Source organism: Erythrolamprus reginae, chromosome 5 (genome assembly GCF_031021105.1).
Source record: "Erythrolamprus reginae isolate rEryReg1 chromosome 5, rEryReg1.hap1, whole genome shotgun sequence".
Classification (NCBI taxonomy): Eukaryota; Metazoa; Chordata; class Lepidosauria; order Squamata; family Dipsadidae; genus Erythrolamprus; species Erythrolamprus reginae.
The window spans coordinates 49,570,062-49,592,370 of record NC_091954.1 but is presented as its reverse complement, the minus strand read 5'-3'; the positions used below and the strand labels follow the sequence as shown (position 1 = coordinate 49,592,370).

At 46.2% G+C, this 22,309-nt stretch overlaps 1 protein-coding gene across 1 annotated transcript; it reads left to right on the top strand.

The window, feature by feature from the left end:
* Nucleotides 1-7,783: 7,783 nt before the first annotated feature.
* Nucleotides 7,784-12,222, top strand: HMX3 (H6 family homeobox 3). Its single transcript, XM_070753998.1, has 2 exons — nt 7,784-8,650; nt 10,115-12,222. Exons 1-2 carry the CDS (start codon nt 8,311-8,313, stop codon nt 10,762-10,764), a joined length of 990 nt encoding a protein of 329 aa, XP_070610099.1. The 5' UTR covers nt 7,784-8,310; the 3' UTR covers nt 10,765-12,222.
* Nucleotides 12,223-22,309: the final 10,087 nt, after the last annotated feature.

The window sequence follows — 22,309 nt, the reverse complement described above, 5'->3', positions numbered from 1 at the left end:
TTATTTGGGGTAGTCTGTGCTGAATCAAAAAGCTTCTACTATCCCATGTCAAACTTCTAGCAACCACAAAAGGTTCCTTTGAGCATGCCTCATGCCCAAGGTAGGTATATTCTGCAACATTTGGCTTTAGTTTGGAGAATAGCATAGAGAAATGATTCAACCCAGAAGTGGATATTAATTGGGATTCAATCTGGATTAGTCACTGGAACCAGAGGTTAAAATGTGTACTCATCTTTCTTATAAAATCTTCTGTATTATAACCAAAGGTTGCATCATCCAAAGGCAAAAAAGATATACAGTGGTACCTCTACTTATGAACTTAATTCGTTCTGTGACCAGGTTCTTAAGTAGAAAAGTTTGTAAGAAGAAGCAATTTTCCCATAGGAATCAATGTAAAAGCAAATAATGTGTGTGATTGGGGAAACCACAGAGAGGATGAAGGCCCTGTTTCCTTCCAAAAGATTCTTAGAGAGGCCCCATGGAGGCTTCTCACCGCCTTTTCCGGCCCTGTTTTCTCCCAGGAGATTCATAGAGAGGCCCCATGGAGGCTTCTCCCCACCTTTGCTGGATCTGTTTCCTCCCAGAAGATTCCTAGAGATGTCCCATGGAGGCTTTCTCCACCTTTACTGGCCCTGTTTCCTCCCAGAAGAGTCCTAGAGAGGCCCCATGGAGGCTTCTCCCTGCCTTTTCTGGTTACCATTTTGGAGGCTCAGGTTTGTAAGTGGAAAATGGTTCTTGAGAATAGGCAAAAATACCCAATTCTCATCTGGAAAAGTTCGTAAGTAGAGGCATTCTTAGGTAGAGGTACCACTGTATTGTACTTCTTGCTTTAGAGATATTGGCTGGTATAGCACAGGGGTGCCAAGTCATTTCAAACGAGGCAACTTTGAAGTTTTGAGAATTTACTTTACTTTCACACTTTCACACTCAATATAGCCAGTCATGAAAAGATAAACAAAATGCCTGAAAACCCCCCACAATCTACAATATTATTTTTTAAAAGTATTTTGGGAGAGATTATAGGGACAAGAGTTACTGTTCAAATTGCAAGTTCTGCTTGAGGCTGGTGCTTGGATTGCTAACCTTCCATTCATTTTCTTTAATATAAAAAAAATATTTTTAATATAACAACAACAAAAAAGAATTGAAAAAGTTAGAAGGCAGGAAATTGGGTAAGCACCATGAAATATGTCAGCGGGCGCATTGCTATTGCAGTTTCCTTAAGGTGATTTCATGGAAAAAGGGCTTTGCCACTTTTTATACTCCAGAAAGTCATCTCTAGTGGGTGGGAGGGCCTTTTTCCAAACAATCTGGAATGCAGTGTTACCAAGGAAATATTGGAAGGTAAAAAGCTTTTATTTCTATGGATTTTCCTAAATGTGCTCATCTTGAGATTCCAAACTAATTTGTGAGAGTATTCTCTTCACCTGCAATTCTCCTTGGCCAATCTCACATTGATTAGAAGAGTCCACCTATCTTTACAGGGAAGATTTTAGAGAAGACAGAGGTTAGCATGGGAGGACTGTGGAATAGGAAATTTATTTTCCATAGTTGTACTTCAGTTACTTTTGAGAAAAGATTGGGCAATGGTTTGTCTGGAATGATATGAGTTCTCCTACTTGAGCGTGGGGTTGTGTTAGAAGACCTTCAAGGCCCCTTCTGACTCTATTATTTTGAATCATGGTGTGAAAATTCTCTATGGATTTTCAATACTTCTTTTTCTCCCCCATTTTATTCTCTTCAAACCAAAGAAGATACTACAATAGTTCTGGGTTGAGATAAAATGAATTGTTCAATCACAACATGTCTCCTTTCCCTCCAACTTTCAACATTGTCATGTCGTCAGAGGTCACATGGCACACACTCAAAAAAATGAAAAGAAAGCAACATACTCCTAATGTTATTATGAAATGGGAAAGCTTCAGTCCCAATGCAGCAAACATTGTAATGTTCTGTTGATGAGTCCAGGATTAAAGCTCAAGAGTAGTCACTGGACCAGTGATGGCGAACCTATGGAATGGGTGCTACAGGTGGCACATGGAACCCTATCTGCTGGCACATGACCTGTTGTTGTTGTTGTTATTGTTGTTGTTGTTGTTGTTATTATTATTATTATTATTATTATTATTATTAATTAGATTTGTATGCCGCCCCTCTCCGTAGACTCAGGGCGGCTTACAGCAATGATAAAAACAATATATAATGACAAATCTAATCGTTAGAATCTAAAATAACAATAATACATTTAAAAAGTCTAAAAAACAAGAAACCCCAATATATAAAAAACATACATACAGTCATATCATACACAAAAAAATACATGGGCAGGGGGAGATGTTTCAGTTCCCCCATGCTTGACAACAGAGGTGGGTTTTAAGTAGTTTACGAAAGGCAAGGAGGGTGGGGGCAGTTCTAATCTCTGGAGGGAGCTGATTCCAGAGGGTCGGAGCTGCCACAGAGAAGGCTCTTCCTCTGGGTCCCGCCAAACAACATTGTTTAGTTGATGGGACCCGGAGGATACCAACTCTGTGGGACCTAACCGGTCGCTGGGATTCGTGCGGCAGAAGGCGTCTCGTAGATACCCTGGTCCAGTGCCATGAAGGGCTTTATAGGTGATGACCAACACTTTGAATTGTGACCGGAAACTGATCGGCAACCAATGCAGGCTGCGGAGTGTTGGAGTACATGGGCATATTTGGGAAAGCCCATGATTGCTCTCGCAGATGCATTCTGCACGATCTGAAGTTTCCGAACACTCTTCAAAGGTAGCCCCATGTAGAGAGCGTTACAGTAGTCAAGCCTCGATGTTGCCCTAGCTCAGCTCCAATATGCATGTGTGTGCCAGCCAGCTGATTTTTGGCTCACACAGAAGCTCGGGGTAGGGGGTGGTGGTGTTTGGCTTCCAGAGAGCTTCTGGGGGGGGGGAGGATGTTTTACCCTCCCCCAGCTCCAGGGAAGCCTTTGGAGCCTGGGAACAGCAAAAGACGAGCCAACTGGGTCCACCAGAAGTTGGGAAACAGGACATTTCCAGCCTCCAGAAGGCTTGGGGGGGGGCAGGCAGGGGAAAGCTGTTTTCGCCCTCCCCAGGCATTGAATTATGGGTGTGGGCAATTGTGCATGTGTGATAGTGCACACCCACACTTTTTTTGGCACCCAAGGAAAAAAGGTTCACCACCACTACACTAGACCTTCACAATTCCTGGAAATATAAACACTCATGAATCACTGCCAGCTCCATTCTTCCATAAGCATTACATAATTTTTTTTGCTCTCCTGTTTCTTCTAAGCAGACACAAGACTTTCAGATAGCTCAGGTCCCTTTGATTCAGTAATGTGTTGGGATAGCAAGAACAATGCTATGTACAATGTACTCAAACTTCCCAATCATCAAGCAGTCTTCTCTGGAAATATTGGACTTCAACTCCCTAGGTATGGCGAAGGTTCAACATACCTTAAAAGTGCTAGAGAGAAAAAGGCTATCTGTGCCCTTTTATTTATCTATAAATCATACTGGCCATAGAATAAATGAAAAAGGAGTCACACCTGAGTAGATATACCTGGGACTATAAGAAAAAGCTGCAAATGGACATGCACTGCCTTGGAAATAAGACTCGTTGACCTTTGCAGAACGTGAAAGTGAGCCTGTGATCAGAGGGTTGCATTATTTAGTTTTTCTGCAGCAGAGTCCATTAAAAACACCCAGCAGCCTTATTGTGGCAAAGTTAAAACTAAAGCATGCCTTGCTTCATTCAAAATTAAGAAACATCTCACATGTTAAAATCCAGCAAAGTGGTCATGACTTAAATCGTGAAGCAAAAGTTGCTATTCTTAGGGTCCATTTTAAAAAAGAAGTCACTAGATTGACCCATGGGATGAAAAAAAATCTCAAAGCTAAAAAATGTTGGGAAATATTGGTTGGTCTTAAGAAAATATTATCTAGTTATGGATTTTAGTACAGTGTGCTGTAAATTTGCTTAGACCAAACTGAGTAACCTCCTATTCCTCCAAATAGTTTGACTTCATGTACGTCCCAGATATTTTATCTTTAAGGCCCCATAGGGCTCTTCTTTGTGGATCTTGATGGAAGTCTCTTCCTATTCAGCTGTTTGGCTGGGTCTATTTTGCAACTTATGCATGCAGTAGTATCTATTTTAATCAAAGGAAATATCAACAGAGGGCGCTGTGTGCTTTAATTTTAACAGAGGGAGTGGACACAGGTACTGGGCAGATAGCCTTAAAGAATAAATTCTCCATTCCACATATGGTAGGAGCTGCACAAAGTGCTGGGAATGCGGTTCAGAACCAATAACAAACCAAACAGGATGGATGAACAAACGTGTGATCCTATACAGGGTTTCAAAGCAAGCCCCACGGTAATTTTAGGGAGCTTAATCTCAGGAAAGAGACATAAGGCTGCAAGCTATCCATACAATCTTTGACATAGTAAATTCAATTCAGTTCATTAAGATTTAGCCCTCCCACCCTATCGCTGAGACGTTTGTGCGCAATTGCAAGCTAACAGAAAAGTTGTAATGCAAACACCGTTGTTGTTGAGTCTTAAAGAAGTCTTCAAGGTGGCTTCAATTGTTAGCTATTGCTCCATATGGAGAAGAGGAAAAGGATCAAATTGTAGCAGCCCAAGGTTACATTTGCGATCTAGCCTGAAAGGGGGGGGGAGTCATATCGGGAAAGATCTCTGTTAAAGGAAGCGAGTGTGCTTTAATTTGGTTTGCATTTCCCAAACTATCGAAAGCAGCCATTTGCTCAACAAGGGTTTACACAAGGATCTCTTCTTATCAACCTCTTTATTTCTTATACTGTACAGTTTACAAAACTTACGCATACAGATGAAGAATCAAAACAGTAAATTTCTCCTCCTCCTCTTCTTCTTCTTCCTCCTCCTCCCTAACTCTTTCTTATCAGGGAGAGATAAAAGTTGGATCAATGGATGTCCCATTTTAGTCTCAAGACGTGTAAGGCTGTGAAAACGACATTTTTTTAGAAGAAACTAAAAAGATAGAAACTATTTCACCCACTCCTTTTTTTCTTGGCTTTGAAACCTTACTTTCGACCCACTTCTTCTGGAGATGAGTTGGTGGGATACAGAGACATGTGACACACACCCCAAAAATGAGAATATGATTCTCTCTCTCTCTCTCCTGTTTTTATCGTTGTTGCTCTTGATAATCATCATAATGTTATGGTATCATCATTATTTGGACCTCAGGGGGGGGGGGATCACATAAGGGCAGGTAGGTAAATAGGTAACCAAGCTTTATTTTTGAAATGGTGGACAGTTGCAAGAGTCTCCTGGGAATATACGGAAAATAAAATACCAGAAACAAGAATGGGAAAATTGAGTGCAATTCAGATGAAAAGTATCCGTCAATCCCTTGATTTGACTTAATTCTTGGGGACAAATCATGCAAAACCTTTGAGGAAATTAGATGTGGGCTGGAATCTTTAAAGGAGTATGACTTTATTTTATTTATTTATTATTTATTTATTATTTTGATTTCTAGACTGCCCTTCTCCGGAGATTCAGGCAGCTTACACCATAAAATGGGTACATGCAAATAGTAGAAATCGAAAATTAAAACTGAGAGTTTAAAACTAAATGCCTTAAATATGATAAAAGCTAATTTACCAAACGTAAAAACCCCATGCCATTTAGAACCATTCGCATTCACATTCACTCACATTTAAGCACAAGAGAATAAAGGAGCTCCAAGATTTATAATTTGGTTCACTTTTCTGCAAAACCAACCCTTTCACATTTCTTCCAAACAATTTTGGGGGAACAAGGAATGAGCCTAATACTTGCAAAATTCACATCCAAGCTAAACCAGACGAAAGTGAGAGGGTGAGGTCTTGCCATTGCAATAATCTGATTTTCTGTCGCAGTTATGATGTTGAAACGAGACTTTTTTAAAAGAGGTCCCTAAACAAGAAAAGTAAAGAACGGGGGCTTTTGAAAAGTCTGAATTTAGGAACCAAACAAGGTTCTTTCCCACCCCCTACCCCCAAATGGTGAAACTAAGATAGAAAAAGAATTCCAGGAACAAACACGATCCAAGTTTGGAAGTTCTTCGACCAGATCCCGGGATCCCACGGGATCCCTCTTTGGATCCCACGGAAGGGGGATTAGACTGTTTTTTTTTAATCCCACGGAAGGGGGTTTAGACTGTATAGACTGATACACAAGCCCATATACATTAGGATCGCCAGCAAAGGGCGGTTTAGGGACTGACGTCTGAGGTTTTGTTTTCTCGATCTCTTCGGTCCCAACCTGCTGGTTACCGTTTGGACTGGCGACAGAAAGCGTCCGGATGGCGTCTAAATAGCAATAGCAATTGCACTTATACACCGCTTCATAATGCTTTTACAGCTCTCTCTAAGCGGTTTACAGAATCAGCATATCGCCCCCAATTAGCTGAGCCTTCATTTTACCCACCTCGTGAGCCGGCGGTGACATTTGAACTTCTGAACTACAACTGAACTAAATCTCTCCCGATCCTCTAGAATCTAGATCTCGTCTCCACGTCTGTCTCTGGGGGAGGGACTCGGGCTTCCCAGATCACTTTGACTCTCTCTCTCTCTCTCTGTCCCCGGAATAGATCACACCCCGTACCCATCCTCCCACCCCCCAGTTGTGCCAAGTAAGCAGACCGAGGAAGAGGCCAAGGGACTAGCGGGTGCCTGGTTCAAATTCGGAGCGGCTTCCGCGCCGGTTGGGCAAAAACTCCAGGCGACTTTCGTCACCGAGGTGTGTGTGTGTTTCCGGAAGCCTTTCAAGGACTGCATCTGGTCCTAGATTCTTCCGAGGAGAAGAAACGGGTCTCTCTCTCTCTCTCTGTCTATCTACCTATCCCTGCCCGCTCCCTTCTGGGAGGGGACAAGTTGGCTAAGCCTCTTCTACCCTTCCCCCCCCTTTTTTTCCTTTTTCTTTCCCTCTCTCTCTCCCTCCCTCTCTCCTACCCTTTTTTCTTTTTCTTTTCTTTTCTTTCTTCATTCCTTTTTCTTTCTTTCTCTCTTCCTCCCCCCCCCCCCTCGGCTGCGAAGCTCGAGAGTTTGCCTGGATCGAAAAGGCGCGGGGGGGGGGGCGAGATAAAGAGAGGGAGGGAGCTACTGCGGGAGGAGGGGGAGGGTGATGCCACCCCCACCTCCCTTATTCTCGGAGCGGCCGCTACGCTGGAGCCGAGATCCTTTTGTGCTAATAGCCCGGGTCCTCGTTTGGCTGCCTTAATTGGACTATCTAAAGCCAATAAGAGGCAAGCTCTTCCTAGCCTGAAGGCAAAGGACCAAAACGAAGGGGGGGCGTGGATCGCCCGAGGGGGGGGTGAGTTGGATTGGATTGGGAGGGGGGACTTTAACGCGTGTGCGCGAGGCGAGAGAGCGCCTTGACAAACGGGGATCGGGGGGCGTCCGCCTCTCGCCTCCTCTCCCGCTGGCTGACTAGAGCTCACTCTTCTCAACCCTACCTGGAGGGACCGGGAGAGTCCGTGGGGGCCCCCAGCCGCCGCCCTGCCCCGCCCCGCCCTGCCCTGCCCGATGCCGCCTGCCGTTCCGAGAGCCCAACCTCCACGCACTCCCGACAGTTAACTTGGGGTGACATTTGGATTTCTGCATTAGCATTTGGCGCCGGATTGACGCAGGAGAAAACCACCGCAGCGGCGGTTGTGTGGTCGCGGCGGCGACAGCGGCCCGTGTTGGCTTGCCGGGTAGAGTGTAGGGCTGGGCGTCTTCCTTCCTTCCTTCCTTCCTTCCTTCCTTCCTTCCTTCCTTCCTTCCTTCCTTCCCTCTTTCCTTCCTTCCCTCCCTCCCTCCTTTTCTTTCCCTCCCTCCCTCCTTCCTTTCTTCCTTCCTTTCCTCCCTCCCTCCTTTTTTCCTTCCTTTCCTCCCTCCTTCCTTTCCTTTCTATCTTCCTTCCTTCCCTACCTTCCTCCATCTTTCCTTCCTCCTTCCCCTCTTCCCTTCCTTCCTTCTTTCCTTCCTATTTTCCTTCCTTCCCTCCCACCTCCCTCCTTCCTTTTCTTTCCCTCCCTCCTTCCTTCTTTTCCTCCCTCCCTCCTTTTTTCTTCCCTTCCTTCCCTCCCTCCCTCCTTCTTCCTTTTCTTCCTATCCTCCTTCCTTCCCTCCCCTTCCTTCTTTCTTTCCCTCCCCCCTCCTTCCTTCCCTCCTTCCCATCTTCCTTCCATTCCTCCTTCCGTCTCTCCCTCCCTCCCCTGATGCCAACGGCGAATTCGGAGCGACTCCCGAACGCAGTGTGAACGCTGTCCCGAAAGGGGGGGCGCAAGGCAAGGAAGGAAGATGCCGGAGACCAGCCAGGACGCCCCTGGCAGCCAGGCGCAGCCGCCGGCTGCCCCTTCGGCCGCGCCGCCCAAGGAGTCGCCTTTCTCCATCAAGAACTTGCTCAATGGGGACCATCACCCCAAGGCGCCTTCCAAGCAGACGCGGGCGCTGTTCTCTCCGGCCGCCAAGGGGGCTCTGGAAGGGGCCGGCTTCACCCTCTCGCAGATGGGGGATCTCGCCTTCCCACGCTTCGAGATCCCGGCTCAGAGGTTCGCCCTGCCTGCCCACTACCTGGAGCGATCGCCTGCCTGGTGGTATCCGTACAGCTTGACGGGAGGGCACCTGCCTAGGCCCGAAGGTACTGGCGAACGCCGTCCCGCATCTCCCCACCCTCCCTCCCCCAATGTGAGCCCGGGAAATGGAGGGATGCTCCCGAGGGTGCCCGAGGAAGCTTTGGGGCTCGCCTATGTTGCTGGGAAAGGGCCAACTTTTGCCTTGAATCGACCAAGCTCTCCCGGAGGGGTTTGGTCCTCCCAACCCCAACCCCTTAATTCGGGTGCATCCCAACTTCCTTGGCCAATGGGCTTTCTTGGGTCTTTTGAGAAGAAAAGGCTCTTCCTACACTTCTGGCGTCTGGCCCACAGGGGACCAGGGAAATGGGAGAGGTGGTGTCCCCCAACCCCTCCAGACAGCTACGTGCTGGAGAGGAGCACCGTTTCAAATTCGCTTCTCCCCTGTTTCTGTTACTGCTTCGTTAATTTGCCGGTCGCCTTAGAAAACCCGGTTTTAAGGAAGCTTATTAAAGAGGAATCTCCGGTGCTTTGTATAATCGAGAGTTGAGGCTGATGATTCCTTTTCTCACGTCCAAAATACTCACTTAGAAGGGAGCTTGGTTAAAATAATCCCGGTGTGTCCAAAAAAAGAAGGAAGAAAGGAAGGAAAAAAGAAAGAAAGAAAGAGAAAGAGAGAGAGAGAGAGAGAAAGAAAGAAAGAAAGAAAGAAAGAAAGAAAGAAAGAAAGAAATGCCACCGTGCTTTAGGGAAAGGGTACCGTCGATCGGGATATTTAGGATTGCAGACTTAAACTAGGCTTTCCCATCTAGTGGTGCAATCCTCAACTCGATTGCGTGAAAATAAGTTCCTCAAAAATCAGTCAGGGCTCGCCCCCAAACCCAAGTAATTGGGCTATTGGACTGAGTGAGTTTGGAGACTTTAATATTCGGCGGTCTTACTTCCCCAAACAAATGTGCTCGGGGTTGCAATCTCGAGGGGCGAAAGTGATTGGGGGGGGGGGGAAGAGAAATCCAGAAATCTTAGCTACGACTTTCTACACTGCTCAAAAATAAAAAATAAAAAAAATAAAGGGAACACTTAAACAACACAATATAACTCCAAGTAAATAAAACTGTGAAATCAAACTGTCCCCTTAGGAAGCAACACTGACTGACAATCAATTTCACATGCTGTTGTGCAAATGAAGTAGTTGTGCAAATGAAATATTCAATGAGAATATTTCGTTTATTTAGACCTAGGATGTGTTATTTGAGGGTTCCCTTTATTTATTTATATTTTGAGCAGTATGTTTTTTCCATGTGTGCCGCAAAGTATTGTAGATTTGGGGGGGGGGGTTCCCGTAGAGTTCCTTGCGGCTCCAGCCGGTGCACACTTTCTCCCCCTAGTAGTTTTGGGCGCCCGAGTGTCCCGAGGCTCCAGGACCACCGATTTTGAGCCGGGAGTGGGAGCTTCTCCCGAGCTCTGCGGGGGGAATGTGGGCGCCTAGGTTTGTGAGGCCGGCTCTTGACTTGTCCTTTTATGCCCTCCAGCCTCCGTGGAGAAATGCCTGCTCCGAGATTCCTCGCCGGCCTCCGCTGGCACCGACCGAGATTCTCCGGAGGAGCCGCTGCTGAAAGCTGAGAAGGCGCTGGGTTCCAAGAGCCCCGACGAGATCATCTTGGAAGAGAGCGACTCGGAGGAGGCCAAGAAGGAGGAGAGCGGCGCCGAGGACTGGCCCAAGCGCGAGCCGGAGGCGGGCAGCCCGGAGAAGAAGCCGCCCTGTCGCAAGAAGAAGACGCGCACCGTCTTCTCGCGCAGCCAGGTCTTCCAGCTGGAGTCCACCTTCGACCTGAAGCGCTACCTGAGCAGCTCCGAGCGGGCCGGCCTGGCCGCTTCGCTCCACCTGACCGAGACGCAGGTCAAGATCTGGTTCCAGAACCGGCGCAACAAGTGGAAGCGGCAGCTGGCGGCCGAGCTGGAGGCGGCCAACCTGAGCCACGCCGCCGCTCAGCGCATCGTCCGGGTGCCCATCCTCTACCACGAGAGCGCCGGGGCCGACGGAGGCGGGGGACCGGCCGGGGGGTCGGGACCCGCGGGGACCACCAGCGCCCCTGTCAGCCAGCCCTTGCTCACTTTCCCCCACCCGGTCTACTACTCGCACCCCGTGGTCACCTCGGTGCCGCTTCTGCGGCCCGTCTGAGAACTGCTTGCGCCAAACGCCTTGGGGCCCGGGACTCTTTGGGCAGGCCCGGGAGGGGGGGGGAGCGTGCCAGCGATGGGGACCGACAGGCAGCAGAGGGAAGGAGGAACGGAGGGGTGGTGGATGGACAGAAAACGGGGCTGAGCGGCCCGATTTTTGGGGGAGGGGGGAGAAAGAAAGAGCCGTCCTCCATTGTGGCGGAGCCAGCTGGGCCTCCTTTCCAGGCGCAGAGTTCTGCTCCCCCACCTCTCCGAGAGCACCTGGCGATTCTTGCAAGGATGCGCAGGCCGAGCCAAGCCAAGCTTCCCCCGCCGTTCTCGCCCTTTGAAAGGAGGCGGAAGAACCAGAATATTGGGGGGAGGGGGGTTAAGGAAAGCAAAACAAGAAGGAAAAAAGGAGGAACCCAGAATCTGGGTTCCCATAGAAAGAGGGGAGTGTGGATAAGGGAGCGGGGCTGTCCTTTGTGTTGTTTGGAAATCTGATTTCCCGGTTGTTGTTCCCCCTCCCCAGTTCCAATGAAGCGAGGACGCGAGAAGGGCGGTAGGAAGCGCTAGGGAAACGGAGGTGGAGAGTGGGGAAAAGATAGCAGTCTTTTTTTCCCCAGGTGGTGCCAAACGCCCTTTGAAAGCCGTGGAAAAGCGGGATCCTGGTTCGTGGGAATCCCTCCCGCCTCGCGCTAAGACTAGAAGGCCCGTGAAGTTGCAAAGGAACGATTGTGCTAACGCGCCCCCAGCCTTCAAAGTGTGGGCGGCCTTCAGGGTGGAAGGAAGCTCTCTACTAGGTTCAGAAATGTCCAGTGCACACTCGGAACGTTATTTATTCCGTTGATTTGATTTGAGCCCGGGTGGGTTTTGCCTCCCTCCCTCCGAGACATTGCAGTCCCTTTCTTCTCTCCTCGTTCCGAAAGCTCACCGGATAAACTACCCCTGACCTGTCCAATATTGAACAACCCCCTCCCCCCAAAAAGCACTGTGGGATGGGTAGTTGTGGGGCAGGAGGCGGGGTGGGTGGGGAGCCCAGGAGAGCAGAGGTGCTGTTTATTTTGCTTTCTGCCTTCTTGGTTGAGGGAGGGGAGGGGAGTGCACAAAAAGGGGAAGGACGAAAAACACTCCAAACTTCGAAACGAAGGGGGGATGCGGGGCGCTTTAAAGTGATGGACAATCAGTCTGTTCTGACGAATTGTAATTTATTTGCCACTCTGTACATACAGGTTCTTTGTTTTCTTTTTCTTGTCAGTTTCAAGGAGTGCAAGTGGCTTTTAGCCTGAGTGGCGGATCTCTAATCCCTCCCCCCCCGTCTGTGATTTTTCTCACCTGTTGTCTGACCCCTGGTTTCTGTTATTCCTGCCCCCCCCCCCACTCTTCGCCACTCTAGCAGGGATCGTTCTTATTTTTTAAAAAAATGACGATTAAAATTGTTATAAAATTAAATGTCTTGACCGAAAGGGGAACAAATAAAGAAGATCTTCTTCGTTAAGTACGATTCCCTCGGTGTGTGTTATGGTCTCTTAATGGAAGGCTGGGAAATCGGAGAGAACAGGTGTGTTGGATGTGGTGGGACGCACCAACCCGCCCCAGAGCTCCGAGGGCCTCGGTAAACCGCCACAGACAGAGGATCTATTGTTCTCTCAAGAAGGAAACAGCGGCGAGGTTTGCCACCGCAGCCCGGGCTTTTCCTAAAGCACCCCCCCCTTCTGTAGACCTGACTACATTTTTCCCCCCGGGATCTATACGCATTTTCCGGCCCGTTTAGGGAGAGCCGCCCGATTTTAGGATTTATCCAGCGTTAGTTCCAGGTAAACTCTTTCTCTTCCCTGTGATCTGTTCAAAAACCGAGATTAAATCCTCTCCCTCTCTCTCCACGCCTGCCAGATAAAAGTCTACCTAAACTTTTAAAGTCGAGGGTCTCTCTCTACCTTCCGAATCCACCCTACCCGAGACATGGAATTGGGAAACTGCGATCCAACCGATCGTCAGAAGATTCCGTTCCAGGAATTATTATCGATTAAATTTAATATAGCCGCCTATTGTATGGAACTGGGAGAGATGGGGATGGGGGGGGGGCGATGCTGGAATGCCTCCCGATTCCTCAGAAGAGAGGGCTGCTTTATAAGAAGGAGGGGGGGTCGTTGGCCCATCAAGGCTGCCTATTCTATTGCAGGTGCTTTGCGAAAGCCCCTTTTCTTACCCCCAAATGGTGGCGGGCGGATAGGTGAGCATTGGAGGAGAACAAGGGGTTAAAACCTTTCGCGCGTCACAGCTAAGAGACAGAGGAAGCCGGTCGCGGGGAGGGGGGGCAGGTAACAGGGGGCAAGAGCCATTCTGCGTCTGGTGGAAGGAAGGCGGGGTGCACCCTATGGAAGAGGGACAGCTTTCCTTCCGCTCCCTCCCCAGCTCAAGATTCGAACTCAGAACCTCAAATCCCCAGATTGGCCGAGATCTTCCGCACTGGATCTTTGGCAGAAACCACTGGGGGTGGGCGGTTTGCTTGTCCCTTTTCAGGAGGGATCCTAAAGCGCAGAGCCCAAACCCGCTGTGGGCTCCGGACGCTTGAAATTTTTGGGGCTCAGTCACAGCGCCCCAAAGTCACAAGCGCCACCTGAATTAGGAGCTTCGCCGCATTTGAAACCCGCTTTCACTGTCGTCTGAACGTGGTTTTAAGAGCGCAAAAACGAATTCTTTCTTCTGATCGCGGTAGAGTACCATCTCCGCCCCCCTCCCATTCTATAAGCCCTAAAAAATTACTTTTCGCTTTGTAAGGAACCTGGGACGTTCTGGTTTTGGGGAGAGGGGAAAGGGGGGCACGTCGCGTTCTCTCCAAAGCAAATCTTAATGGCCTTAGGAGGACCAACGTTGGCGATCCCTTTGCAGGCTTCTTCTTGTGAACTCAACTGGTTCTGGGCGTGGGCGATTGAGTACAATTCCTTTCGGGGCCTGCTTGGAGAGATAATATCGTTTTCCGTTTATAGAAAACTGGCATGAATCATTTTTGTGTGTACATGTATGTATACAGTTGAGGCAAGGTTTCATTAAAAAGAAAGGAAACGAGAAAAGAGAGAGAGAAAGAACCATTTATTTTCCTTTCGTTTGGGATTGAAACCTTTCGGCCTGCTGTGATAAATGGAAAGTAAACAGAAATTCGGAGTCAAAATACGATCTTCCTTGTGTCGCCTACAAACACCAGGATGCCTTTGGGCTGTTTGCAATACTAACTTTAGGCCAAGCCACCAGCAATCCATTAAAATAGCCTGTTGCAATAGCACTTGGCCCCCTTCTATTGGCCAGCGCCGGGACGCAATGTTATTAGACGCGGGGAAAAATAACTTCTCTATTTGTGGTTAGTGCCTTCAAAAACCGTTCCTGGCTCACTTTGCCTTTACTCGATCGGGAAAGGACCAGTTACAGGCGAGCGGAGCTTGTTGGGCAACTCGTACCCCCATCTTCATTATCTCGCTTTTTATATGTTTCACCTGCTGCCGCTGCTGCTGGCTACAAACTCCTCACACACCCCAGCATTGGAGTGGATTAAAACCATAACATGCCCCCCCCCATCAAGAACTTTTAAATTATGGGAGTGAGGGGGAGAGCAAAGGGAGATGGCTTTTGGGTCACTTGGACAATGAAGCAACCTTCCTCTACCTCTTCCTCTACCTCCTCCTCCTTCTCTCCTCTCACCTACATTTCCTTAAATCTGGTGGATTCGAATCTTGGTCCTGCTTTGGTAGGAAAACGTTTGTTCAAGTTTGGCTAAACTACACGGAGTTCTTGTTAGGGGTATCTGTAAAACTCAGCCTTGTTCCACCTTCCTCCTATCGAGCTCTTCTCCACCCCCTTCCCCACGCACACACTTTACAATCTGTGCCACAGGGGGAACTGAATCTATTGCACCAAGGGGCGGTGGGATGACCCCTATCAGCCTCGCAACTTAAACTTCCCTTTGGTCCAAAGCGCCCCAATTTTCCTGGCTTCTCCCCATCCCTTGGCCTGTTTTGAAAATGGACCCCCAAAATAGCCTCTCCAAGATCTGCTGAGATGTCCCTCCATGGCCCTTGTCCGAAATAACCTCTGCATCCTTTAAACAGCACTTTGTGGAGTATTTATTACAGAATGGACCATATTGAGTCCAAACGGTCTAGATGAGGTATCTCGGATCTTATGTAGGCAAGTGGTTCATCCTTGGCAGCAAGGGCAAAAAATTACTTCTTGCACGTTTTCCACGTAACTTGGTGCTGGTGTGGAGTTACAGGGGCTCAGCTGTGAAAGCCAGAATTACCCTCAAAACCACCCTTATGAAGAAAAGTTTAGTGAAATTTTCTTTTTCTTTCTTTCTTTCTTTCTTTCTTTCTTTCTTTCTTTCTTTCTTGTTCTCTCTCTCTCTCTCTCTCTCTCTCTCTTTCTTTCTTTCTTTTGGAGGAAAGGTAATGACTACAGTAGGGTTGGTTAACCTAAATATGAATGTTGGCTGCACTCTTGCCCTGTGCTAAGCCACAGAAAAAAATGTGGTATACATGGCAATAGAGTGATAGGAGAATTCAACTGAATTTTAATCAATGGAGTTGATTTAAGAGGTTGGTTTGAGAATCCAGAAAAAATGTGGTTCCTATAAAGGACATGGCTTGGTATGTGTGAGTAGAAATTGCTGAATCAAAATGGAAGAACAAATGGCAAATGAACAAATGAAACCAGAAGGATATTTGTATACCATAAGGGCTTTTTCCTGAAAGTGGAGAGAACCTGCTTGTAGTAACTCAAATCTTAGGAACCTCCCTCTATGACCATGCACTCTCCATAGAGCTGTCCTTGAATACCATCTGGATCCTGAGCTTGTCCAAAATGCAGTATACAAGGCATAGCCCTTGGCTCATTCATACAATACCACTATTTTTTATGGTGGCTTCCTATACGTTTTTGGGTGCAACTCCAGGTGCCAGCCATCACCCCAAAGGCCCTCCATAGCATATTGTTGAGTTATTTGTACCGTATTCCGTTATCTCTGCCAATACCTTAATAGTCGGTAGAATGGGCAATCATGAAAAATGATTATATAACATTTGATGGGACTCAAAAGATATGCCTTCTATGTCACTGAGTGCCTGATTGAATAACATCACCACCCATGCCGTCCAAGATTTGGATGGCCCAGAAGCTCTTGATCTTCGATATAAGGTTCTGTGATGCCTCACGTCCAGACATGAAAGATCTTGAATGGAAAAGTGACCTTGGTCATTCTGTTTTTCTGTCCCAGATATTTGTTGCATTTTGTTTTTCAAGCTTCCAGTCCAAGAAAGAAAATAAAACTCTTGGTGCATTTAAATTAATATGCTGCTCAAAAATAAATAAATAAAGGGAACACTTAAACAACACAATATAACTGCAAGTAAATCAAACTTCTGTGAAATCAAACTGTCCACTTAGGAAGCAACACTGGCAATCAATTTCACATGCTGTTGTGCACATTCAACTTTGTACAGAGCAAAGTATTGAAGGAGAATATTTCATTCATTCAGATCTAGGGTGTGTTATTGGAGAGTTACCTTTATTTATTTATTTATTTATTTATTTTTAAAGCAGTATATATTGTCCATCTTGGCCAGGTCACTGGAAATAAAATTCTGAAAACCTGAAAGTGCCGGGTGGTGGGGGTGGTGGAATGAACATACAAAATACCTACTGACCAACAGCATCTGCTTTAAACGACGGTGGTGATGGAGGGAGGGTGGGAGGGAGGAAGGAGGGAAGGAAGGCAGCGCTCATTCCAAGTGTATTTGTACCCTCAGAAACGGTTCAAAATATGCTCCTGGAAACGACCAAGACAAGGCTGTTTGGTCTCAATTCAAAGACTTTTGTTAACCTGCAGCCACTCTTCCGCCACTTCTGTTTATTGCTTGAAATGACAAATCTCTGCAAGAGAGAGATTCCATTTTTCACCCGCCCCTGCTCCATTCGGCCCCTCTCCTCTCTCTCTCTCTCTGGCCGCCTCCCTCGCCTCCTTCCTCCGGAGCCCCAGAGAACAGAACTGGCTCGGGCTGTTTGTATTAGCAACACACATGTATTTCTTTTATTTAGGCGTAAATAGAGAATCGCCGTGTTTAGCCAACAGCAGCGCCAAGTTATAAAACTTCCCGGCCCACCCGAGCTTGGCAAGGGGAAGAACCTTCTGAGCGGAGATTAGAACACAGGGCAGAGGCGGCCGGGCGAGCCACACGCGGCCCGCGCTCAGTTCTAAAGCAGCGGCGGCGGCAGCGGCAGCAGCAGCGGTTGGAGAGGTTGGTACTTGTTTGAAGCATTCTCTTCTCTCCTATCTTCTATTTTCTTCCCTTCTCCTTTCTCTTCTTCCTTCTCTCTTCTCTTCTTCTTTCTCTTCTATCTTCTCTTCTCCCTTCTCTTTTCTTCCCTTTTCCTTTTCTTTTCCCCTCCTTTCTATTCTCTCTTCCCTTTTCTTTCTTTCTCCCTTCTCTTTTTGTCTTCTTGTCTTCTTTCTCTCCTCCTTTCTCATCCCTTCCTTTCCCCTCCGCTCCCCCTCCTTACTCTGCTGCAAAGTGTCCCTTTCACAATCACTTTGCTCTATCGACGTAGCACTGACTGCTGCCCCCCCCTCACAAAAAAAAGGAGCGAGAAGCCCATTAAGAGTATTAACAGATCGCGCGCGGCATAATACAGCAGCTCGTATTGATCGCCAAACGTCTGTAAAATATGGTCTCGAATGAAGCTATTGTTCCTCGGCGCTCTTTTCGCCAGCGCTAATGACCTTGATAGGCTAGCAAAAGCGGGCAGGAAAAGTATCCCGGGTAAGGAGGTGTCTTCTCCCCCCCCCCCAACTGCTCGGCCTAGCGAGGGGGGGGGGGGGCTCGGGAGATGCGGCGGAGATATCCGGGCTGCGGTGGAAGAGCTCCTTTCCTCAGGCCAACTCCAAAATGATTTTCTTTGGCCTGCGGAAGGGGTCACCCCAGCTCACCAAACCGCGCTTTCATTCCGTCCGCATCTCAGCCCGGACGGGATCAAGGATTAACTCAACCCAAGCCCAGCCCACCGCGGGCTGTGCATCAAATTCCACCTCGGCACGACGCGATATAATGAGAACCCAGATTATTAAGGGCAATAGGCTTACTCTCTATAAACCGCTTAGAGGGGGCTGTAAAGCACTGCGAAGCGGTATATAAGTCTAAATGCCATTGCTGTGCTATTATGGGGTCCGAAAACAACACTCACTCTCCTCCACAACCCGGTGGGAAGTGGAGGTGAAAAATTGGGGGTGGATTTCAACTCGTTCCGAACTTGGGGGAGGGCACGTGAGTCGGGGATGGTGCCGATGCCCAGAGGTGGGCTGCTAAGGTGGAACGGTGACGTATGCTCGCCCCCCTGCTACATTTTGCTACTACACCTGGGTAGGTAGCGAAATCCTGTGATTTCGCTACCTGCCCAGGTGCAGTAGCAGAATTGAACTGGACTCTGTTAGCACTGTGTGTGTATGCCATTTGTGGCCAGCTTTTAAAGTGCCTAATACACCTTAGCTAATATACAGGACAAATGTGGCAACCTTGTTTATCCCTTTCCCTAATAGTATCAAACTGACTATAGACCTCACAGTTTATGGATTGTAATTTTAGTAGTATTGACCATGCGTGATTGATAGACTGGATTTTATCATGGATTTTATCTGTTATTTATCATTTTATCCTACATCCTTTGGTTGTGCATTTACTAAGTGTTTTTTATTTGTTTTGGTCTATGACTGTAATAATAAATTTGATTTGAATCTCACTCAGAGCCACAGGGGCGAGCACACACCACCGTTCCACCTTAGCAGCCCATTTCTGCTGATACCTTTTATACAAGACACCATCTGAAAAAGGAACAATCCGCCCTTGGACTCAGGGAAACTAGTAGGGGAGGGAGAAAGGTTTCCCCTGCTGATGTTTCGCTTTGCGTCGAGTTATCCCTGGAGGCGCAAGAAACGCAGCTCGGGCAGATGCCGGGCATCAACGCCCTCTTTCGGGTTGCAAAGAGCGTGGTGCCAGGAGGGCCCGATCTGGACAGAAGGAGGCATGCAATGTTTGTGAATCGACCCCTATACACACTACCTTCCAGCCTTCAGTCTTAGCCCAGCCTTAGCTAACCGCGCCACTGCATTGGAATCAATGGATAGAGAGAATTCTTTACTGGCCAAGTGGGATTGGACACACAAGGGATTTGTCTTTGGTGCATATGCTCTCAGTGTACATACAAGAAAAAAGATACAATGGGCATCTCTTTGACTACCAGGCAGAGTGGAGGCAACAGAGGGCCGAGATCAACATTGCCCAAGTTGGTTGCTTGCTCCCCTTCTGGGTGGTAACTACACAATCTAAAGAAAGTTGAATTCTGGGTATTGAAGTCCACAAGCCTCAAAGGTGCCGAGTTTGGGCACCCCTGTGTGTGTTTGGCAAACGGCCTCGAGACCGTTTCGCTTTTGATCGGAACTTGGTAGGGACGCGTTTAAAAGATGTACACTGCTCAAAAAAATAATAATAAATGGAGCACTTAAACAACACAATATAACTCCAAGTAAATCAAATGTCTGTGAAATCAAACTGTCCACTTAGGAAGCAACACTGATTGGCAATCAATTTCACGTGCTGCTGTGCACTTTCAACTTTATACAGAACAAAGTATTCAATGAGAATATTTCATTCATTCAGATCTAGGATGTGTCATTTGAATGTTCTCTTTATTTTTTTTTTGAGCAGTATATTTCCCAAGGTATTAAGTGGCGTTTAGCCCTAAGATCTAAGGCAAAATGCTAGGAATTCTGAGAATAAGCCTTGCTTATCTTGAAATAATGAACAAATATGCATGAGATTAAGCTGGCAAATATAAAGACAGTTTGAGTTAATCAGAGTTATTTATAGATATGCACAGAGGTTCCGCCACCTCCCCACACATTAGAAGAATAAGTGCACAATAATCAGGATATTAAATTAACTTGAACTTAAGCCATCTGATAACATTTCTGCTTGCTATACCTAACGTATCTATTTAAATACCCTGAGCTTGACAGGGCAATCCTCACCGAAATATTTATTCCAGCTCACAGTATTTCAAAGAGTTTGTCATTTAGCCACCAAATAGGATGCTGACCACTTCTTGCTATGAGTCCATGTTGAAAAATATTGAACAATTTTAAATATTGCATGAATTGGCCTTTTAAGAAAACCAAACAACTTTTTCCATTAGAGAGATACAATTTGTAGTATATTGACTAGACACAGCCTGGCTTGTGTACAAGGGCAACAGTTCTTCCAGTCATTCTCTTCGTTGGTGAATCTAGAGTCTTCTGGAGCAGATTTCAGCAACATAAACTGCAAGGGTTAATATTGCTTAAACTGCGAGGGTTGATATTCCCTCTCTGACACAATAGGAAGTGGAAAAAACCTCTCCCCTCTATCCCGGATGTTCTGGAACCAGAGCTTCCAGAGTGGCAGGATTTGTAGCTCAGTAACACCTGTGCTAGCTGAACTTGAGATGGAGGAATCTGAAGATGGGGTCGGTTTTCATTGGTACTTTAGAAAGGACATAGGTGAGATCAACCTGAGCTAATACAAAGCCTTCACTATGGCTGACCTTGTGCTTGGTTTTGGTTGTCAACACAAGACTTTTGCCCTTTGTCAGTTATTAAATGGTGGTAGAAATGAATTAAAGCAGTATTTACAATATTCTTGATTGCATATGTAAAAAAATCCTTCCTCATGATTTTAAATCAGAGAAAGACAAAACTGTTTGCAGACATAAACTTGACTCATCCAGAAAAAAAAGAAGTTTAGCGTACCTTTTTCTCCCAATGAACTACTTGCAGGGACAATTTTTAGGTACTGTGGTGTGGGCTGGAATTGAGAACAAAGTAGCATTACACTGTGCTTGCTCTGTTCTAACTACAGGTTGCCCTGAGCCACACCAATTCATATGTGACCAATTCACATGTGGACTCCGTTCAGTCCTGTAGCTCATTGGATATTCTTAAAACAATCACATACTGTCTGCTGGGAAAGATAAACGAAGGGTCCTGAAATCTTTGGGAAAGGATGGAAATGGGATCAACAGTCCCTGTATTTGCAGAACATATTAAGCTAATACAAATAAAGAATAATAGGTATGATTCCACTATTGCTGACGATGAGCATCCGAGCTCTTAATTATTTAAAAATATCTCTATAGCTTCCCTACTGAAACACTGTGATTCTGGGTAAAAACAGAAAGGGAGGGAGGGAGGGAAAGTAGAAAATAGAAAAAGAATTATAACTTCTATTATTGGGGAGTGGGTTGTATAATACACTGAATATTTTGAGATAAAATGTGGCCAACTCTTTTGTGATTCAGTGTATCACTGCAACCCATTCTAAATTCTAATGTGAAGTGTGGGCCAAGGCATCCTAACAAGTATCATGTGTTGGTTTCACATTAGCTATGGTTTGTAGACCGTGGTTTAACAATCAGCAATCTTGTTAAATGAGTTTTTTTTTATAGTTGCAAGATATCACTGTGCAAATGGTCATGGTCAGATAAATGTTAACAAATGTTAACAGATAACAAATGTTCTTTTGTTATATGGGACATTCTTTTCTTATCCTAACTTACTTGGAGAGCAAGTAGTCCAGTGACATTCAAACCTCTCAAGATAGTGAGCCTTTTATGGACAAAACCCATTGATACAAATAAGTGCACCACACTTTTAAATGCAAAGTCATGAGTATATTGAAGAAAAACGTCTTGGTAATGTAAATAATGGGAGCAAAGCAAGAACCTAACATGTGATTTCTAGCATCTTCTTGAGCCATCTAGTTTTTGGTGTGCTGAGTGGCATTGCATCTCCTCAACATTGTCTAGCTTATCCTTGAAGATGCTTTAAGAATTGCTCTGCTATACTGTAAAGGCCATGGCTAGTAGCTCTTTACAGCCACATTTTGAATCCAGTTACACACACACACACATAAATTATTTTTTAAAGGACCAAAGCAGATTTTTCCAGTTTGACCCCACAAGTTACACTTCACAGGAGTCCTAGATATGTATTGTCACTTTTTGATGAATAAAACACAGTATTAGGGGAAAGGGACATTTTTTCTACTTTACTCCAATAAGAATTTAACTGCATGGTGTTAGAATCTGAAATTCATAAATCAGCTATACAAATGTTTCAAATGAATAAGTAAATAGAATTTCCCCTGCTAATCCTCCTACGCTGAAATGGCCATGTGGTTTTGCCTATTTTGAAAGATATCATTGTTTTCCATTTATAGAAAAATAAAATGACATTTATGTGTGTACATAGATAATTATGTACCACTTAGATAAGATTTCATTAGAAACCAACTATTATTATGCTTACATTAATGAAAAGCAGTTTTACATTATCTGTACAATGGCCAGGTGGTGTTAAAAATGTTATATATTAACCCACCTCACAGGATCCTCGTGTGGAAAATAGGAGGATGGGACATTGGATATGTATGTTGCCTTGAGTTATTTATACAAATAATAAAGGCAGAAAAGAGCCTTCAGTATGATTGAAG